Genomic DNA, 17,675 nt, shown 5'->3' on the forward strand with positions numbered 1-17,675 from the left:
TTACCTTACAAAAAAGAGAGAAGCACTTTAGTATGCCTAATCTTATGTATTTGTATATGTATCAAACATTAATTTTATGGAATATAACTTAATATTTTATGCTGCATTTTCTTGTATGTATAACAAATGCATTTTATTACATGTGCTGGTCCTTTTTCTTGGCTGAGAACAGAAAAGGAGCATTGAGGAACATACCAAAAACGTAGGTTCGATTTCTGTTGTATTATTTATTTCAATTTGTGTTTATTTCAATATGCTGGGTGAATTTTATCAGTCATTTTTTTTTCTTCTTTTTTAAGTCATTTATAGAGGCTCTGATTTTGTAAAGCATGTTTCTGTGTTTAACATTTGTACAAAGTGATCATTTAAAGTAAAAAATAGATGCTTTATCAAGTTGCACAAGAACAATGCTTAGCACAGATTTACTTTGAGTTTGATCTCTGTAGATATTTTAGTTGCTTGCATCAGTAATTTCTCATTAAAATGTCATTCCTTAATTTCCTTCAGCCTGAGAGGGAGCTTGAAATTTATGGTATGAAGATTGAGTCTAAAGTTACTTCTCGATTTGCTCACAACGTGGTAATCAGCCGAGTGGTAAATCAAGCCAATGAATCAAAGGAAGCTTTCTTTGAAATGGAACTGCCTAAAACAGCATTTATTACCAATTTCAGCATGTCAGTATAAACTACATTATTCAGTTAAATTAACTAATTAGCATGAAAAACTTTATTTTTGAATGTATGTAATATATATATACAATTTATATTACTTGTGTATAAATCTAAATATTTTTTAAAAACTTGTTTGATTTTTACCTCAACAAATTTATCTTGTCAGTACAACATTCAGCATCCAAATAGTTGTTATTCCCTGATAAAGTGATGATCATTCAAACTCTCTTCTTTGTGTCTCAACTGCATCAAATCCTATCATTTATCACAAATATCTAAATAACTTGGCTTATTTCTGCATTAGAGAGGAATAAGGTCATCTGTAATAATGAAATATTCTATAAACAAGGGCATAAAGAATAAAAGCAAGAACATAATAATGAATGATGAAATGGTTTGGATCTTAACTGGAGTATTGTATCCAATTCTGGGCATCACATTTTTGGAAGGATACAGCATATTTAATGAGGATGCAAAAAAAACTTAAGAAGGGTCCCATAAATTAGGGACTTCTGTAATGGAAATAACTGAATTTCTCTTTGAAGTGGCAGAAACAAGATGGAACAAATTGCCTTTTGCTATGCTGTAAATATGCTAGAATTTTAGGTTATGCTCTTGCAAAGCTAGCACTACTGTTTGACCAAATTAAAATTTAATTATGTAGAACAACAATTTGTATGTTTACAGTGACTCCTATGTGAAAACAGGCCCCTGGACATGTAACAGAAGCATTAAAAATCAAAATAACAATGAGTGACAGACAGAAATATTCAGTCAAATGGCCAAAATCTTGGTCAAAGAAGTAAACCTTTAAAAGTGACTTCAAGGAGGAAAGTGAGGTGGAGAGTTGGGAAGATGTGGTTGCATATATTCCAAATCTTGGTGTCTCACCAACTGAAGATGCTCAAGCAGTTTTTAATATTAAGGAGGTTCAAGTGGACCAGAATTGAGGAACACTGATATCTCAGTGGTTATTGGACTGGAGGAGATTACTGAAGAGTGAGAATGGCAAGGCCAGGGAGGAATTTGAAGACAAATTTCAGAATTTTAAATTCAAGACATTGCTTGATCAGGAGACAAATTTTCCTTTAATATTTATTCATGGGATGACTGAATTGCTGGCTATGCCAGCATTTGTTGTGCATTCCTAATTGCCCAGAGGGCATATAAGAGTCAACCGCATTCCTGCAGGTCTTGAGTCATGTGTAGGTCAGACGAAGTAAAGATTGCAGTTTCCTTCCCTAAAGGACATTAGTGAACCGGATGGGTTTTTCCAACAATTGATTATGGCTCAAAGGTCATCATTAGACCTCTAATCCCAGATTTTTATTCAAATTCCATCATTCCATGGCAGGGTTCACACGTTAGTCCCCAAAACTTTACTTGGGTGTCAGGATCAACAGTCCAGTGATTAATGCCACTAGGCTATCACCTCACTCCATACAGATCAGCAAGCACAGGGTAAGAAATAAGCAGTACTTGATGCAGTTCAGAGATGGTTAGCAGAGTTTTGGATGATGGTCAGTTTACAGAGAATAGAATGTGGGAGACAGCAGTGTGTTGGAATAATCAACTCCAGTGATAATGAAGCTATGAAGGATGGTTTCAACTGTAGACGGGTTGAGACAGCATGAAATGGGCTGATAAAATGGCAGTGGAGACAGGAGAATTAAGTGATGTTAAAAGCACAAAGCCATAAGCTCCTCTCAGAGTGATGTTACCCCAAAGTTGCATGCAAACTGATTTAATCTCAGATGTTGCCAGCGAGAGGGGTGAAGCCAGTAGCCTGGTAACCATGTTTATAGCTGGTATCAAAATCAATAGCATCAGACTTTGCAAATTTTAATAGAGGAATTTTCTGCTCATTTAATACTGCATGTCAGATTAGCAGTTCAATTGTTTAGCAACAGTGGAAGATATGAGAGGACTGGTAGTGAGTCAACAAACATGTGAAAAGTAATTAAAGATAATAAAATGTGAGGCTGGATGAACACAGCAGGCCCAGCAGCATCTCAGAAGCACAAAAGCTGACGTTTCGGGCTTAGACCTCTCTGATGAAGGGTCTAGGCCCAAAACGTCAGCTTTTGTGCTCCTGAGATGCTGCTGGGCCTGCTGTGTTCATCCAGCCTCACATTTTATAATCTTGGATTCTCCAGCATCAGCAGTTCCCATTATCGCTCATGTGAAAAGTAATTCTAGGCTTTTGTATGATGTTGCAGAGGGGCAGCAAGGTGAGAAATAGGAGGAACAAAGATAGATTCCTGAAAAATGCCAGGTGTAATACTTTGAGAGCAGCAAGTGAAGCCGTCGCAAATTAATCTCTGGCTTTGATTAAATAGATGAGAATAGAGCTAGGTGAGAATAGTTTTTACCCAGTTTATCAGTGGAGAGGCATTGAAGGAAAATGATATGGTCATACCTAAAGGCTACAGACAGGTTGAGAAGGACAAGGAGAGAGGGAAAGTGTACCTCTATCACAGTCACATTGGATGTCATTTATGACTTTGATGAAAGCAGCTTAGAGCTGTTGCAGGGATGGAAACCTGATCAGAGGAATTCTAGCTTAGACTTCCAGGAAAACTGGGAATGGATTTAGGAGATAATTACACATTGAAGGATTTTTGGAGAGGCTGGCAATAGAATGGTTATTGGAAGGACAGGGAGGTCAAGGGTTGTTCAATAAGATGAAGTGCGTTTAAGGCAGATTTGAAAACAAGAATGTCAACACCTTGAGGGACGATGGTAATCAGCAAAGGATATCTTAGGCCAGGAAATTGAATGGTAGCAATTGATTAGGAATAGAATTGAGGGAGATAAACTCAAAGGTCAAGAGGGGAGATAGAGAAGAAACTAGGGAAAGATGCAAATATAGGGCTGGGCATGTGTTAGAAGAACTGCAGTAAAGTCAACTAGTATAAGAGAGGCTTACACCAAAGACAACTGATTTGGGTGGTCTCAATTTTAGTGACAAGGAAGATAGAGAGCTTCTTGCACGTACCACTGGAGGTGAGGGCAGAGGGGCAGTTTAGATGGACTTAAGCAGATGTTTGCAGCAGGATAAAGATGCATTGCAAGATGATCCTGGAATGGTGTGCAATACGAATAGTCAAGAGCAGGATCTGATAGCATCTTAATTAGTCGAGCCAGGTTTGGGTGATTTAGCCAGTTGTCTTTGAAGTCTGCTGGTGCACTTAAGTACATATATGACACTCCCAAATTTACTTATTGAATAAACTGTTGACATTTCAGTGGGTCTGTTTTAACTTTCCCAAAGAACTGTATCTCTAGAGATCTTCTGCTTTTCAGTGTGAACAGTGGAGATGAGAAAGGTGGCAATGTGAACTAGGAAATGAAGCAGTTAATAAACAGTTTTGAGAAGAAGTCACAATTTCAGATTCAATCAGGGAATACCTTTGCACAGAAATTGGCAATATTATGGTTATGCAACAGATGTGAGAGAAACATTAATCTTCTAACTGGCTAGCTTGTAGCTATTAGTATAATATAATTTCAATTTTTCATTTTTCACCAAGCTGTAAAATCTTACAGCACTGATGGTGGTCATTTTGCTCAGGTCCACTCAGCTCTCTTTCAAAGAATTCAATTAGTGTCACTCCTTCAATCTGCCACATAACCCTACACGGTTATTTCCCTGAAGTGCCTATTCAATATCCGTTAAAATCATCCATTTTCTTCCTGCCATCGTGGTCCCTCAACAGCATGTTTCGTTTGTAGTTTCAGAATTTATTGGTTGTTCCTTTTTCTTTTGAATCTCTTTTCAGCTTTCAAACTCTATAGTTTCCCATTTAATGTGACACGTACTGTAATGTTGAGTTAACTCAGTTTTGAATACTTGAGCATCTGTTCACTTGCATTATCCTTGACAAAATAATTGCAATCTTTCTTTAACTTGCACCTGCTTCCTGAGATGTGAAATGATATCAAGATTTGGTTGCTTTCGTTACATTTTATGCATGATTGAAATTTTGGTTGAATCAGACTTTTCTGGAGTTTTTGCAGTTGAAGTCAATTCCTACAGCTGCAACTTGCCCAGCTGCTGAATTGTCTCTTCCATGGTTGAGATTTTTTTAGTTGCTTTACTTCGCATTAAGACACCATTGTATTCATGTGTTTTCTCTCTCTGCAGGACTCTAGATGGAGTGACATACATGGGAGCTGTGAAAGAAAAACAAGTTGCTCAGCAGCAGTACCAACAAGCAGTTTCACGGGGACAATCTGCAGGGCTTGTAAAGTAAGAACAATTTCCTCATATTTAACCAATGACTTCCAACTTTCATTAGTTCGTTTCCCACACTGCTTGAGATTGTGTCTATGTTAATATTGACTGCAAAGGATCAAGAACGGATAGATGAAATTACAATTACCAGTGTTCCTTCTACTGATCCCAAAGACTGTCACTTGTCTATTTATCATCATCTCTTGCCAAGATGGTTTTCAATCCACCTGCCTAACGTTTCATCAATTCAATACAGACATACCTATTTATAAAGTGTTTCAGTATGAAGACATCTCTGCTGCTCTGAGATCCCACAGAAAGCTAACTGAGGGTTGTGAGGCTTTGGAATTCTCTTCTTGAAAGGATGATCAAGCAGTGTGCTTGAGTATTTTTAAGAAAGAAGTGGATAGATTCTTGTTACAAAGTGGGTAACACGTTATCAGTGTAGGCGGGTATGTGGATTTGAGATTACAGTTAGATTAATTGTGATCTTAATGAATGGCACACAAGTCACAAGAGGCCGAACAGCTTACTCCTGCTCCTTGTTCACTTGGTCTTATCTAATAGTGGATAGAGGGAAGTGACCACAATGTTATGATCTGCTTAAATTATTCATGTATCACAACTGAGATTGAATTATATGTTGACAATATTTTCTGTGATTCATTTGAATTCTTTCAGACAAGGATGCAAACAGATTATCTAGTAGTTAATTTGATTGTTGTTTATTGGCTTTTTTAGTATAGAAGTTGGCTGCTATCTTTGCTTTAATGTTACAATGCAAAAGTAGTTCAGAGGCTGATAAATGGTTAAGGATATCCTGAGGTTGTGAAAGAGAATATATAATTACAAATTTTTCATTTGCCATGCCCATTATTGGACATTTGTAATGCGTTCCTCATCATAATGATATAAGTCTCGCAGTACAACAAAAAATATGAAGACGTCAATGATAGTACCTTTACCTCAATATTTCACCAAGTAACTTGTGTTTTTCTGTTTTCCAAAGAGCATCTGGAAGAAAAATGGAGAAGTTCAAAGTGTCAGTAAATATTGGACCAACAAAAAAAGTCACCTTTGAACTAACTTATGAAGAATTGTTAAAACGTCATCTGGGGAAATATGAAATGCAAATCAGAGTAAAACCCAAGCAATTTGTCAAACATTTCCAGGTATTTTTTTAAAGTCATAACATTATTAAAATATTTTAATTGACTCTGTTTCTGATTTTCTTATTTGATAATTATTAACGTCTCCTTTGTTTTGAATTGCTTTTTCTAGATTGATGTACACATTTTTGAACCACAAGGCATTGCCTTTCTGAATGTTAATGCAAAGTTTCTAACAAATAATCAGACTTCAATTGTGAAAAAGACTCTTACAGAAACAAGGGTAGGTGGCTTTGCATTAAAGGAACATTAGCTAAACAATAACTATTAAAAAAATTAACTTTGAGTCACTGCTTTGTTCAGGGCCACATTTTCTTTAAACCAACTCTTGAGCAACAGCGCAAATGTCCTAATTGTCATGAGACTATTCTGGATGGAGACTTCATCATTGAGTATGATGTCAATAGAGACCTGTCTGCTGGTAGTGTTCAGGTAATTTGATCATTGTATTTAAAATGGAAGCTTCACGGGACTCTCTATTCTAGTGATCATTTGATTTTATATGATGTATTTTTCAGATTATAAATGGATATTTTGTACATCATTTTGCCCCTGCTAATCTGCCCATAATGCCTAAAAATGTCATATTTGTGATTGACCACAGTGGATCTATGTCAGGGACTAAGATGCGTCAGGTAAGAAAAGGTTTGGTTCTGAAAGTTTTGAATGGAAAGATAATTTTCTTCTTGCTCCTTTTTAATTTGTGCTTGCATCTCCTTCTAACTCAGAACCAAATGTCTTAGCATTGAGCTATAGCTGATCATGGAATTATAGAATCCCTACAGTGTGCTAAACTAAAAGTCATTCCTTGATTGTTCTGAATTGAAAACAGCTAATGCCCCCTACCATGTTCTCAAGAGTGGAATATCTATTTCTTGAGGTGTGAAAATGCAATTCTCCCCTCATTAAGGCCACCCTCAATATTTTATTCCTACAAGACAGCCATTTTAAAGTCAGCCAGAGATAGCTACTGTGAAGAGTGTAGAGAGATTGGATTGGAGGAGATATGGAACATGTTTCCTGAAAAATTAAACTACCTATCTCAGAGAGACAAACAAGCTGAAATCCTCACCAGCTGATCAGCTACCTGCTGTCCTGCACCATCACTCTGGTTTGTTTTCTTTCCTCTCTCCTCTGTTGCTTCTCACCTTATCTCTCACACTGGGCCCTATCCTCCACAGCTCTGAGTGCTCAGCTCACTCTTTCCTGTACCGTTACCTTTCACTTCTGGTCTCACTCTCACTGTGCATTCTCTTAATCACGCTTCATCTGGACCATCTTCACAGCATTGCAATATGGCACGAAAACTAATGAAGACTGTAGTGGCATTACAGTCAGTGTAATTTGTAAAGTTGATGTGTTCACGGATGCAGATTGATGTTTTATCCCTTTCAGACAAATGAAGCCCTTCTAAAAATTTTGGATGATATGGACATAGAAGATCATTTTGCCATTATTCCCTTTCATAGCTCCGCTGAAATATGGAAAAATGCCATCCATCAAGCAACTCCAAGCACTGTGACTGAAGCTAAAATGTTTGTGCAAAATATCAGTGCCAGAGGAGGTAATGATTACTACTTTAATCAATAAATTGAGTGTTTCTTGTATCTTACTTTCCAATTATAAAGTTGCCATAGTCTCAGAGGATCATAGGGCTGCTATCTCATTAGAGAGAGACCACTGAGGATCACCTCAGGCAATGAGTAATGTGGAGAAGGTGGGATTGGCATGGTAAGCTCAGCCAATGCAGGAACTGAACCTTTACTGTTGGCATCACTTTGCATCTCAAATCAGTGAACTGGTCTAACGTATCCCCATTCCTTCCAATACATGGTCATCAAATCACAAACTATTAATCCAGAAACTCAGCTCATGTTCTGGGACTTGGGTTTGAATCCTGTTATGGCAAATGGTGGAATTTGAAGTTGAATTTGAATTCAATAGAGAATTAAGACTCTAATGATGACCATGCAACCATTGTCGATTGTCAAGATAAACCCATCTGGTTCATTAACATCCTTTAGGGAAGGAAGCTGCCATCCTTTTTCTGCTATAGCCTACATGTGACACCGGACCCACAGCAATCTGGCTGAGTGTTAAATGCCCTCTGGACTCTTAGGGATGGGCAATAAATGCTGGCCTAACCAAGATGCCATGTTCTATGTGTAAATAAAAATAAGACATTCTTGTATTTATTTTTATGTTCAGACCGCTTTGTTGCCTTTCTTCCATCAAGACCATGACATCACAAGCTGACTGCTCAATGATAAGTAGAAGAACACTATGAATAATGATGGTGGCCAACTTCAGCAAAATTATGCCTTTGTATCTGTCATGGTTGTATAGTAAAATGTAAGATGGGAGGTCTGAGAAAGTGACAATTGTAGTGGTTGTGAAATTAGGAAATACAGAGAGAAGGAGGTGGACAGAAGTATATTATACTGATTTTGGGAGCTTGAACAGAATCTGGGAAGGAGTAGCATTCATGCCACACAATTGTCAGAACATGACCATCTCCAACAAGAGTGAACCTAACCATTGCTCCTTGACGTTCAATGCCATTTCCGTCACTGAATCCCATAATACTAATTGGGGTTTCCATTGTCCAGAAATTTAATTGGACCAGTTACATAAATACAGTGGCCATGACAGCAGATCAGAAACTAGGAATTCTGTGACAAGCCACTCACTTCCTGTCTTTAAGATGCCTGTTTACCTTCCACAAAGCACAATTCAGGAGTGAGATGGAATACTTTCCATTTGTCTGGATGAGTGCAGCGCCAAAGGCACTCAAGCTTGACACCATCCAGGACAAAGCTGACCCTTGAACTGATACCTCATTCACCACCTTCAACATTTACTCCCTTCGCCATTGATGCATAGTGGCAGAAGTGTTTACTATGTAAAAGATGCACTGCAGTAATTCACCTCAACAGAACCTTCCTAAGTCCCAACCTCTGTCAGCGAGAAGGACAAGGGAGCAGCTGAATGGGAATGCCACCATCTGCAAGTTCACCTCCAAACCTCTCATTTCAAACTAAATCACCATTTTTTCACTGTTTATGGATCAAAATCTGTGTACTCCCTCTCTAACATCACTGTGTATATTCCCACTCACCAGGATTGCAGCAGTTCAGGAAGCAGCTCATCATCTCCTTTCCCAGAGCATTTAGGGATGGGCAATAAATGCCAGCCAAGCCAGAGTCACTAACATCCACAATAATCTCTGCTGACAGCAGAGATATCCCTTGGAGTGATTTCTGACCCAACCAGAACCTACTTGCTTTTATCCTATCCTATCCAAAGCCTCATAACAGGGCTTAGTTGCTGTCTTGGATCTCATGCTAACTTCAGTTATGTGACTGTTGGCTTTTTCACTGTTGGGTTGATTGAGTGGATTTAAAGCTTTGAATGTAGGTGCACTTATGACCAGTCATGTTTCCTTTTTTAATATATCTTAATAGCTAGTGATCCAATGTTGACCAATATTGGCGATAGAGATCAAATTTTGTTTAATACAACTGAGACTTGAGACATTATATTATCTGAGAAGCATTTTATGAAATAAGATTGAGTTATAATACGCCTTCTATGCTTTTGGTTGCAATAACAATGCCTGGCTCCCTGTCCAAGCGCCTGACTTTTTATTATGTTGGAATCTCCAGCATCCGCAGTTCCCATTATCTCTGACTTTTCCTCCAGGTGTCTTTCAAAGATTTTTATGTCTGCTGTCCATACGTATTGTACTCCTCATAATTCTTTCTGTAATTCAAAAGTACTAAATTTCACTAAACCAATTATTGACTCCTCATCTTATTTACCAATAACAGAAATGTCCTGCAGACTAGGTCATGTTTGGTCTCGCGCTCCTTTCAATTACTACTTTTTTTTCCTTTTGTTGGAGCTATTATTGTGTAGAGCTTCATCTTTTACACTGGATTGTAGAAGACGCCTCCAGCCAGTTTTGAACTAGGGCACAGTTCTCCCTTAGTCCTCATCACATTCCAATTCATAGTCAGTCAGAGTCTTGTGGAACATAGGGGTCTTGAGGTGCAGTGCTAGCTTGCCTGTGTCTGGGCTGAAGACTCACTTGCACAATATGTGCATCAAAATATGTCCTCAAATATTGATCAGGGATAATTTCTAGTGGAACATAAATGCCACTGCTTGCCTTTTTATTCTTATTTTTGCTGCTCTTTTAATTTATTTTTAATTAACCATAATGTTATGCTTCTCTTATCTTCATTCCCAAGAGTTACCCATGCCTGCCATGCATAAATGTTTTTAAATCAGATAAATATGCATACATGTCTATAAGCATTCTTGACGTTATAGGGCAATAGTACTTGAACAGATCCATTACCAATTCAATGTTTTTCCTAAGAGGCAAATTATAAATATACTTGAGTACTCCAATTTTCCCTGACAACTTCACTTTGCCAAACTTTGCAATTTTATCTGAATGAAATTCTCTTGTATGTTAAACAAACAGGTAGTCAATTGACACTTTTAATGTCTGAAAATTAGTTGGATAATTTATATGTACTGTTGGCATTGTAAAATCAAATATATTTCTACTGGAGTGTAAAATTTTAAGAAACCAATTTATTTTTCTTCTTTTGCAGGAACAAATATAAATGATCCAATGTTGAAAGCTGTAAGTCTTCTAAACAAGGCCCATCAAGACAAGCTTCTGCCTGAAAGAAGTGTCTCCATGATTATTTTGTTAACGGATGGTGATCCAAATGAAGGTTAGTGAAAATAAATGCCTTTGATTTCTGACTTGTGAGCTATTGCCCATAGTACAGTTGGTGGGTGAAGCAGTCAGATCTGCCAGCCTTCAGAATAATTGAAGTTGCTAATTTCACCCTGCCTCCATAATACAGTGGGCAATGGAAGAGGGGGAAGCAAGTGTGCTGCTTTTCCACCAACTCTAATGAGATGATGGGAAGGAAGGAGTGGTATAAAAGTGGGGCAAAGTGCAGTAACTGTACGAAGCATTAATGAGATCGCAACCGGAGCACTGAATCAATTTTGATCACCATGCTCAAGGACGGATGTGGTGTATTGGAGGCAGTTTAGAGGAGGTTCATAAGATTAATACAAGAATGAAAATAAGCAGTTTGTCTAATGAAGAGAAATTGGGCAGTTTGAGTCTGAACTCTCTCATGTTTAAAATAATGAAAGGAGATCTAATCGAGGTATGTAAGATGCTAAAGGAGATTGACAAAGTCGATGTAGAAATCCTGTTTCCTCATGTGAGGCAATCGAGAATGAGAGATTATAGTTTGAGATAAGGTGTGGGTGATTTAAAACAGAAATAAAGAGGAATTATTTCTGTCAAAGTCTTGTGGATCTGGGGAATTGGCTGCTGCAGGATGTGGTGGATGCTGGGACATTGAGTACATTTGTGGAGGAACTGAACGATCATGGAGAGCAGGCGGGAAAGTAGTGTGGAGACTGAGATGAGATCAGCCTGATTGTATTAAATGGCAGAGCAGGCTTGAGGAGCTCAATTTCCCACTCCTGCTCCCAGTTCTTATGTTCCTTTTGGGGTTGCACTAGGCATTTTGGTGCAGAAGCCTCCAATACCTTTCTACCCCATCCCACATATTGTGCCTTCCCCTTTGGCCCCAACCCTGGCCCTACACCAATCCCACTCCTGGATTGTCCTCTGTCCATCTCCATTCAAACAACCCTAACATTCCTGAATCTGAAATAGTTGTGGTTGTCTTCCTGCAAGCTGAGTATAATTCCAGCAATGCTTATTGTTGACTTCTTGAAGCTGGGACATCTAATCCCTGAGGATCAGAACTAAAGCTTGAAAGTGAACTGCCACAGGTTAGACCTGAGTTTGATGGCTATCTGACCTGGCATCCTGCTGCTTCCTTTGCTGCTGATTATAAAAAAATTGAAATCAGCGCAGTGTTTTATAACCAACACTTTCAAGTGATTAAATAAATAAGTAGAAATAAAACATCGAGCATGCCTTTTAGAGAAATGCTAAACCAGAGGAATTATCTATTTTACAAATTTGGATAACTTACAAGTCTCCATGGGCCTCTTCCTTTAGTAATCTGAATTCATTCCAGTTGCCTTCACTCTCTTTGTGCTGTAATGGGACCCAGGAGTATCAGAACTGCTCTTTCTGATCTAGAGTATACTTCACTGTCTGGAGAGAAATAACTTACATTCATACCTTTTCATATGCACAGGATTTCTCATAGCAGTTTTACAGATAATTAATTATTTATGAAATTTAGTCACTGCCAATTTCCTCAGACACAGATTGCACCAAAGAAATTGTCTGTAATCAAAAAATCTGTATTTTTTTGTGTGTTGTTGGTTGAGAGACAAAATTAGTCTGGATAACAATGAGAATTTTCCAGCTATCAGCATGTTTTCAGCATCCTATCAATATCCACTCGCCACAGGTCAGATATTTTCTAATCAGCTTGTTTAAGTATGTTATGATACACCACTGGAGCAGGTGTGCCTTGAACCTGGGCCTTGTGGCCAAGAGACAGGGACATTATCACCTTCACTTTCCAGCAATATAATGCCATGGGATCTTCAACGTTTCTGAGGCAATTTAATATCCCATCTCAAAGGCAGCAATTCATTGACAGCCTAAATTAAGGTGCTTCAGTCTCCAGGGTGTGATTTGAAGCCACAACCTTCTAATTCAGAGGCTAGAAAGTTTCCATTGAGTAATGTGTAATACCCTGGATGTGTGTACTCCCTCTCTTTTTCCAGAAGCAAGTTGAGTTGATACTGGGTTAAGCAAAGTTTGACTTTAGCACTAAATTGCTTTCTACCAGGATTGGTGGAACATACAGAATACTGACATGAAGAGAGTGCTTTGTATTATCACAAAAGAATTCAACTGTCGTCGAGAAGTTGACCTATTTCTGAAGAACATGTCAAGTAATACCTGTCTCAGTGATAAAAATATTGCATACATGACTTAGTAATTCTATAAATGGGGCCAATCTGCTAACATTACCAAAGTCAACCCATATCCAACTTTCTGACAGAATAGCCAAGCAAGTCTGTGTGAAGTCGAAATACCTGCATAGTTGATTATTGTGTTTTAGCATTGGATTATGTTTGCCCTGAGAACTGAGTTCTCAAAATGATTGGCTCTAAAATAAACTATATTTGCATATTTTTATTCTAGGTGTATCAAACCCAACAACAATCCAGCAGAATGTTAAAAGTGCCATCAATGGCAGATACAATGTGTATTGCCTTGGGTTTGGTTTTGATGTTAAATACAGTTTTCTCGAGAAAATGGCTCTGGAGAATAATGGTGTAGCTCGGAGAATTTATGAGGATTCAGATGCTCCCTTACAGCTCCAGGTAAAATGATTATTAAATGTTTACTTATTTTGGCTCATTTAGTATGGTGCAGGTCTACCTCAGTTCCCACTTCTCCCACAATTTTACTGCAAGTGAACTGGATTACAACCACATTTCTGCTAGTTAAAATTAACCTAGATATTAATCCAACCAGGTTTGAAGAAGGAATGTTTGCAGTGGACACATGGTTTATAGCCTGACTGATTTTGCTCGCCATTATTTTTAATGATGCGCATAATTGGATGGGAAGGATATGCTACCTAAAACCATCCATAACATTTCAGTATGGTAGAAGTTTCACTTAAGCTTGTATTTCTGCCCTGCTGCAATATATGGTAAGCTTCAGTCAAATGTAAGATTGAGAGCATTCTATGAATAGGACAGCTATCATAGAGAAATGGAAATCTGAGGAATGATTTTATGGTGAGCATACTTCGGATAGTTATGACTTTAGTAATTATGTAGTCTTATTCTGACATACTTCTGCAGATTTGCCCTCCTGTTTCAAAGTTGAATCCAGGGTTTCTGGATTTAATTGCAGTTTTCACACTGTCAGCTGAAACTGAGTAACAAATCTTGCAAATCTTCAGTATTAAGAGTAAAGCTACTCACAAGTTCATTTGAATCACAGTTTGTGTCTCAGTGGCAACAAAAACAGAAGTTGCTCAAAGCTCAGCAGGACAGGCAGAATCTGTGAATAAAAATTCAGAGTTAACATTTCAGGTCCAGTGACCCTCCCTGAGAACAGTTCTGAGGAAAGATCACTGGACCCAAAACATTAACCCTGATTTTTTCTTCACAGATGCTGTCAGACCAGCTGAGCTTCCAGCAACTTCTGTTTTCGTTGCTGATTTACAGCATCCACAATTCTTTTCGTTTTTATTGTATTTCAGTGGGTTTTGTAGGCTAAAGACTCACTAATATTAGGATTATTTAGAAAGTATGCCAAGTTCTTAAATTTTCTTAATTTTCACAGGGCTTTTATGATGAAGTAGCAAATCCCCTGCTTTTGGATATTGAATTGCAATATCCAGAGAATGCCATTTCCGACTTAACTCAGGCTAATTTTAGGCAGTATTATGATGGGTCTGAAATTGTAGTAGCTGGCAAGATTTCCGACAATGACCTGGATTTTCTCACAGCAAAGGTCTTTGCTCAAACTGTAAGTACTCACTACCAGTTGTTCCAGTTAACTTATTTACGTTTTAAAATCAAATGCACATAGTGCCGTAGGAGATTGTTTTGCTTATTATGCCTGTGTTCACACTTTAAAAGAACAATAAGCTTAACCCTATTTCCCTCCTAATTTTGATCATAGCTTTACAGAAATACTCCTCTTACAAATATTTATCTATTTCCCTTTTATATTGTCATGAATTCTGATTCTCCTGCCACCCTCAGAGCTGTAGGAGGTGAAGAGTGCCTGTTCTTGATGTCACAGCAGCATTTGACTGGTTATAACATCAAGTAGCTCTAGTACAACTGGAGTCAATCTCTGGACTGATTGAAATCATACTTAGCACAAAGGAAGGTAGTTGTGTTGGAGATCAATCATTTCTGTATCGGCACACTGCAGGGGTTCCTCGGGGTGGTGTCCTAAGCTCAGTCACCTTCAGTGACCTTCCCTCCATCATGAGGTTAGAAGTAGGTATGTTTGCAGATCATTGCACAATGTTCAGCACCTTTTGTGACTTCTCATGTACTAAAGCGGCCTTGCTCATACGCAGCAAGATCTGGACAATATCCAGGCTTGATAAGTGGCAAGTATCATTCACACCACTCAAGTAACAAGGCAATACAGAAATTGCTAGAAAAAAACTCAACTGGTGTGGCAGCATCTGTGGAGAGAAAGCAGAGTTAACGTTTACTCCTGTTCTGAAGAAGGGCCAATGGACTCCAAGTTTTTCCAGCGATTTCTGTTTTTGTGCTCATCAATGACGATCTCCAACAAGAACCTCCAACTATTATGGCACCACCATTTCTGAACCGCTGCCCCCTCCACTATCAACGTTCTCGCGGTGATCATTGACAAGAAGCTGAACTGGGCTTGCAATATAAATACTGTGCCTACAAGAGCTGGGCAGAAGGTAGGAATTTTGCAGCAAGTAACTTGCCTTTCACCTCCTCAGCTACAAGGCAGAAACCAGGAGTGTGATGGAGATTCTGCACTGGCTGTCATATTCCTGTGTTGCCTTTCTTAACACAGAAGTATCACCGTCATACTGGTTTGGTAATTACCACAGGTTCAGTTTCCTTAAAAACTTTTGTAGATTCACTCAACAGGCAAACCTATAGCGTTCAGTAACAGAACAACATATATACATAAACCTCATCTGGCATGTTTTAGCTTGGATTCCTCCTGGTTACTGGTCATGTGGTGTCTCCCTTGCCCTTAGCCCATGATGGCAGGTCTGAAGGCAGTAATAAACAGATGCAGCTCCAGCAATACTCATGAAACTTGGCACCATCCAGACGAAAGTAGCCCGCTTGATTGGTATGACATCCACCACACCTACTTCCTCCACCACTGACACACAGTAACAATAGTGTATACTCTCTACAAGATACACGTAGGAATTCACATGACTCCTTCGCTAACACCTTCCAAACCCACAACTACTATTATCTAGAAGGACAAGGGGGGCAAATGCACGGGAACACCAAAACATACAAGTTCCCTTTCAAGCTGCTTGCCATCCTGACTTGGAATTATATACTCGCCTTTCACTGTCTCTGGGTCAAAGTCAAGGAACTGCCTTCCTAAAAACACTGTAGGTGTATGTACACCCCAAGGAATACAGCAGTTCAATTACAAATTGTGAGCTTGTCGTGGAACAAAAAAACAAGGAGTGATGTACTTTCCCAATCTTTTTTACTATAAGGTTCAACCTAATACCTTTAATTCTTCACAGGCCAATGAAAATCTCACTCTGAAAGTAGAAGTGCAGGTATCAGAGGTTGAAGATGTCACTCAGCAGCAGCAATACATTTTTGGTGACTTCACTGAGCGGCTATGGGCTTATTTGACCATACAACAACTCTTAGAGAAGCGGTGAAGTATCAGGAGTTTCATGTCTCTGAATTTGAAACGTAAAAATGCAATTTATATACAAGCAATAATAGCTAGACTTACATTGCTGGTCCATAACCACTTGAAAAGTAAAATCATTTTTTAGTTACTAAGCTTTTGTCAGTCGATATTTTTACCAAATGTAGCTGTCACTAGTGCAAAATGACTTAGAATAATTTAGTAAATTTAATTATCTGTTTTGATTATTTGTAGAGGAGAAATGTATTAAGAGTTATAAGTGCTTACAGAAACATTTGTTTTAATCACAGCACAAATATTTATTGCACAATTAATTGCTGCCAATTGTTACATTCAGGGTTTCTGCAGAGACAAATGAGAAAGGAAACCTGACTGACAGAATCCTGGAACTGTCACTCAAGTACAGCTTTGTAACACCACTAACATCTATGGTTGTAACAAAACCAGAGGAAAATAAAAATGAGCGCTTTGTGGCTGACAAACCAGCAGAAGATGGTAATGTTTGAATCCAGCTATGATCTTGAAATTGATATTCACTTTTTATATCAGTTAGCGGAGAGGAGACACAGGTCAAAAAGGCTGGGATGGAGCCAGTAGAGGTAAGTGTAGGTGGAGAGGTAGGGAGGAGATAGGTCAGTCCAGGCAGGAGAGACAGATCAAGAGGGTGGGATGAGGTTAGAAGGTGGGAGATGGGTTGGGGCTTGAGGTGGGAGGAGGGGATAGTTGGGAGGAAGGACAGGTTAGGGAGGCGGGGATGATCTGGGCTGGTTTTGGGATGCAGTAGGGGGATGGGAGATTTTGAAGCTTGTGAAGTCCTCACCTTTACTGGTTCAACCCCTGCCTCTTTGACCTGTCTGCCTCCTCTCCACTTATCTTCTCCTCTATCCATCTTCTATCCGCCTCCCCATCTCTCCCTATTTATTTCAGAACCCCTTTCCCCTCCCCCATTTCTGAAGAAGGGTCTAGGCCCAAAACGTCAGCCTCCCTGCTCTTCTGATGCTGCTTGGCCTGCTGTGTTCATCCAGATCTACACCTTGTTATCTCAGATTCTCCAACATCTGCAGTTCCTACTATCTCGTGTCCGGGGATTTGCTGGCTATGTGAATTAGAAAAGGGAAATTCACGGAAACAAGTATAGAGTAGGGGAATGGGTTTGGGTGGGATGCTGTTCAGAGGGTTGGTGTAAA

The 17,675-nt window shown here is 38.8% G+C and overlaps 1 protein-coding gene across 4 annotated transcripts in view; it reads left to right on the forward strand.

Annotated features, from left to right (window-relative positions):
• The window catches only part of LOC125460232 (inter-alpha-trypsin inhibitor heavy chain H3-like), a 39,523-nt gene that overhangs the window by 5,976 nt on the left and 15,872 nt on the right, over nucleotides 1-17,675 (forward strand). For all 4 annotated transcript variants that reach the window (XM_048547429.2, XM_059649810.1, XM_048547431.2 and 1 more), the window contains 13 exons: nucleotides 173-202; nucleotides 508-674; nucleotides 4,819-4,923; nucleotides 5,918-6,080; nucleotides 6,190-6,300; nucleotides 6,381-6,509; nucleotides 6,596-6,712; nucleotides 7,473-7,641; nucleotides 10,703-10,828; nucleotides 13,258-13,439; nucleotides 14,416-14,601; nucleotides 16,352-16,491; nucleotides 16,826-16,983. In XM_048547429.2, the coding sequence (XP_048403386.1) occupies nucleotides 173-202; nucleotides 508-674; nucleotides 4,819-4,923; nucleotides 5,918-6,080; nucleotides 6,190-6,300; nucleotides 6,381-6,509; nucleotides 6,596-6,712; nucleotides 7,473-7,641; nucleotides 10,703-10,828; nucleotides 13,258-13,439; nucleotides 14,416-14,601; nucleotides 16,352-16,491; nucleotides 16,826-16,983 (1,783 nt within the window). The remainder of the gene's footprint in view (nucleotides 1-172; nucleotides 203-507; nucleotides 675-4,818; nucleotides 4,924-5,917; nucleotides 6,081-6,189; nucleotides 6,301-6,380; nucleotides 6,510-6,595; nucleotides 6,713-7,472; nucleotides 7,642-10,702; nucleotides 10,829-13,257; nucleotides 13,440-14,415; nucleotides 14,602-16,351; nucleotides 16,492-16,825; nucleotides 16,984-17,675) is intronic.

Source organism: Stegostoma tigrinum, chromosome 11 (assembly GCF_030684315.1).
Source record: "Stegostoma tigrinum isolate sSteTig4 chromosome 11, sSteTig4.hap1, whole genome shotgun sequence".
Classification (NCBI taxonomy): Eukaryota; Metazoa; Chordata; class Chondrichthyes; order Orectolobiformes; family Stegostomatidae; genus Stegostoma; species Stegostoma tigrinum.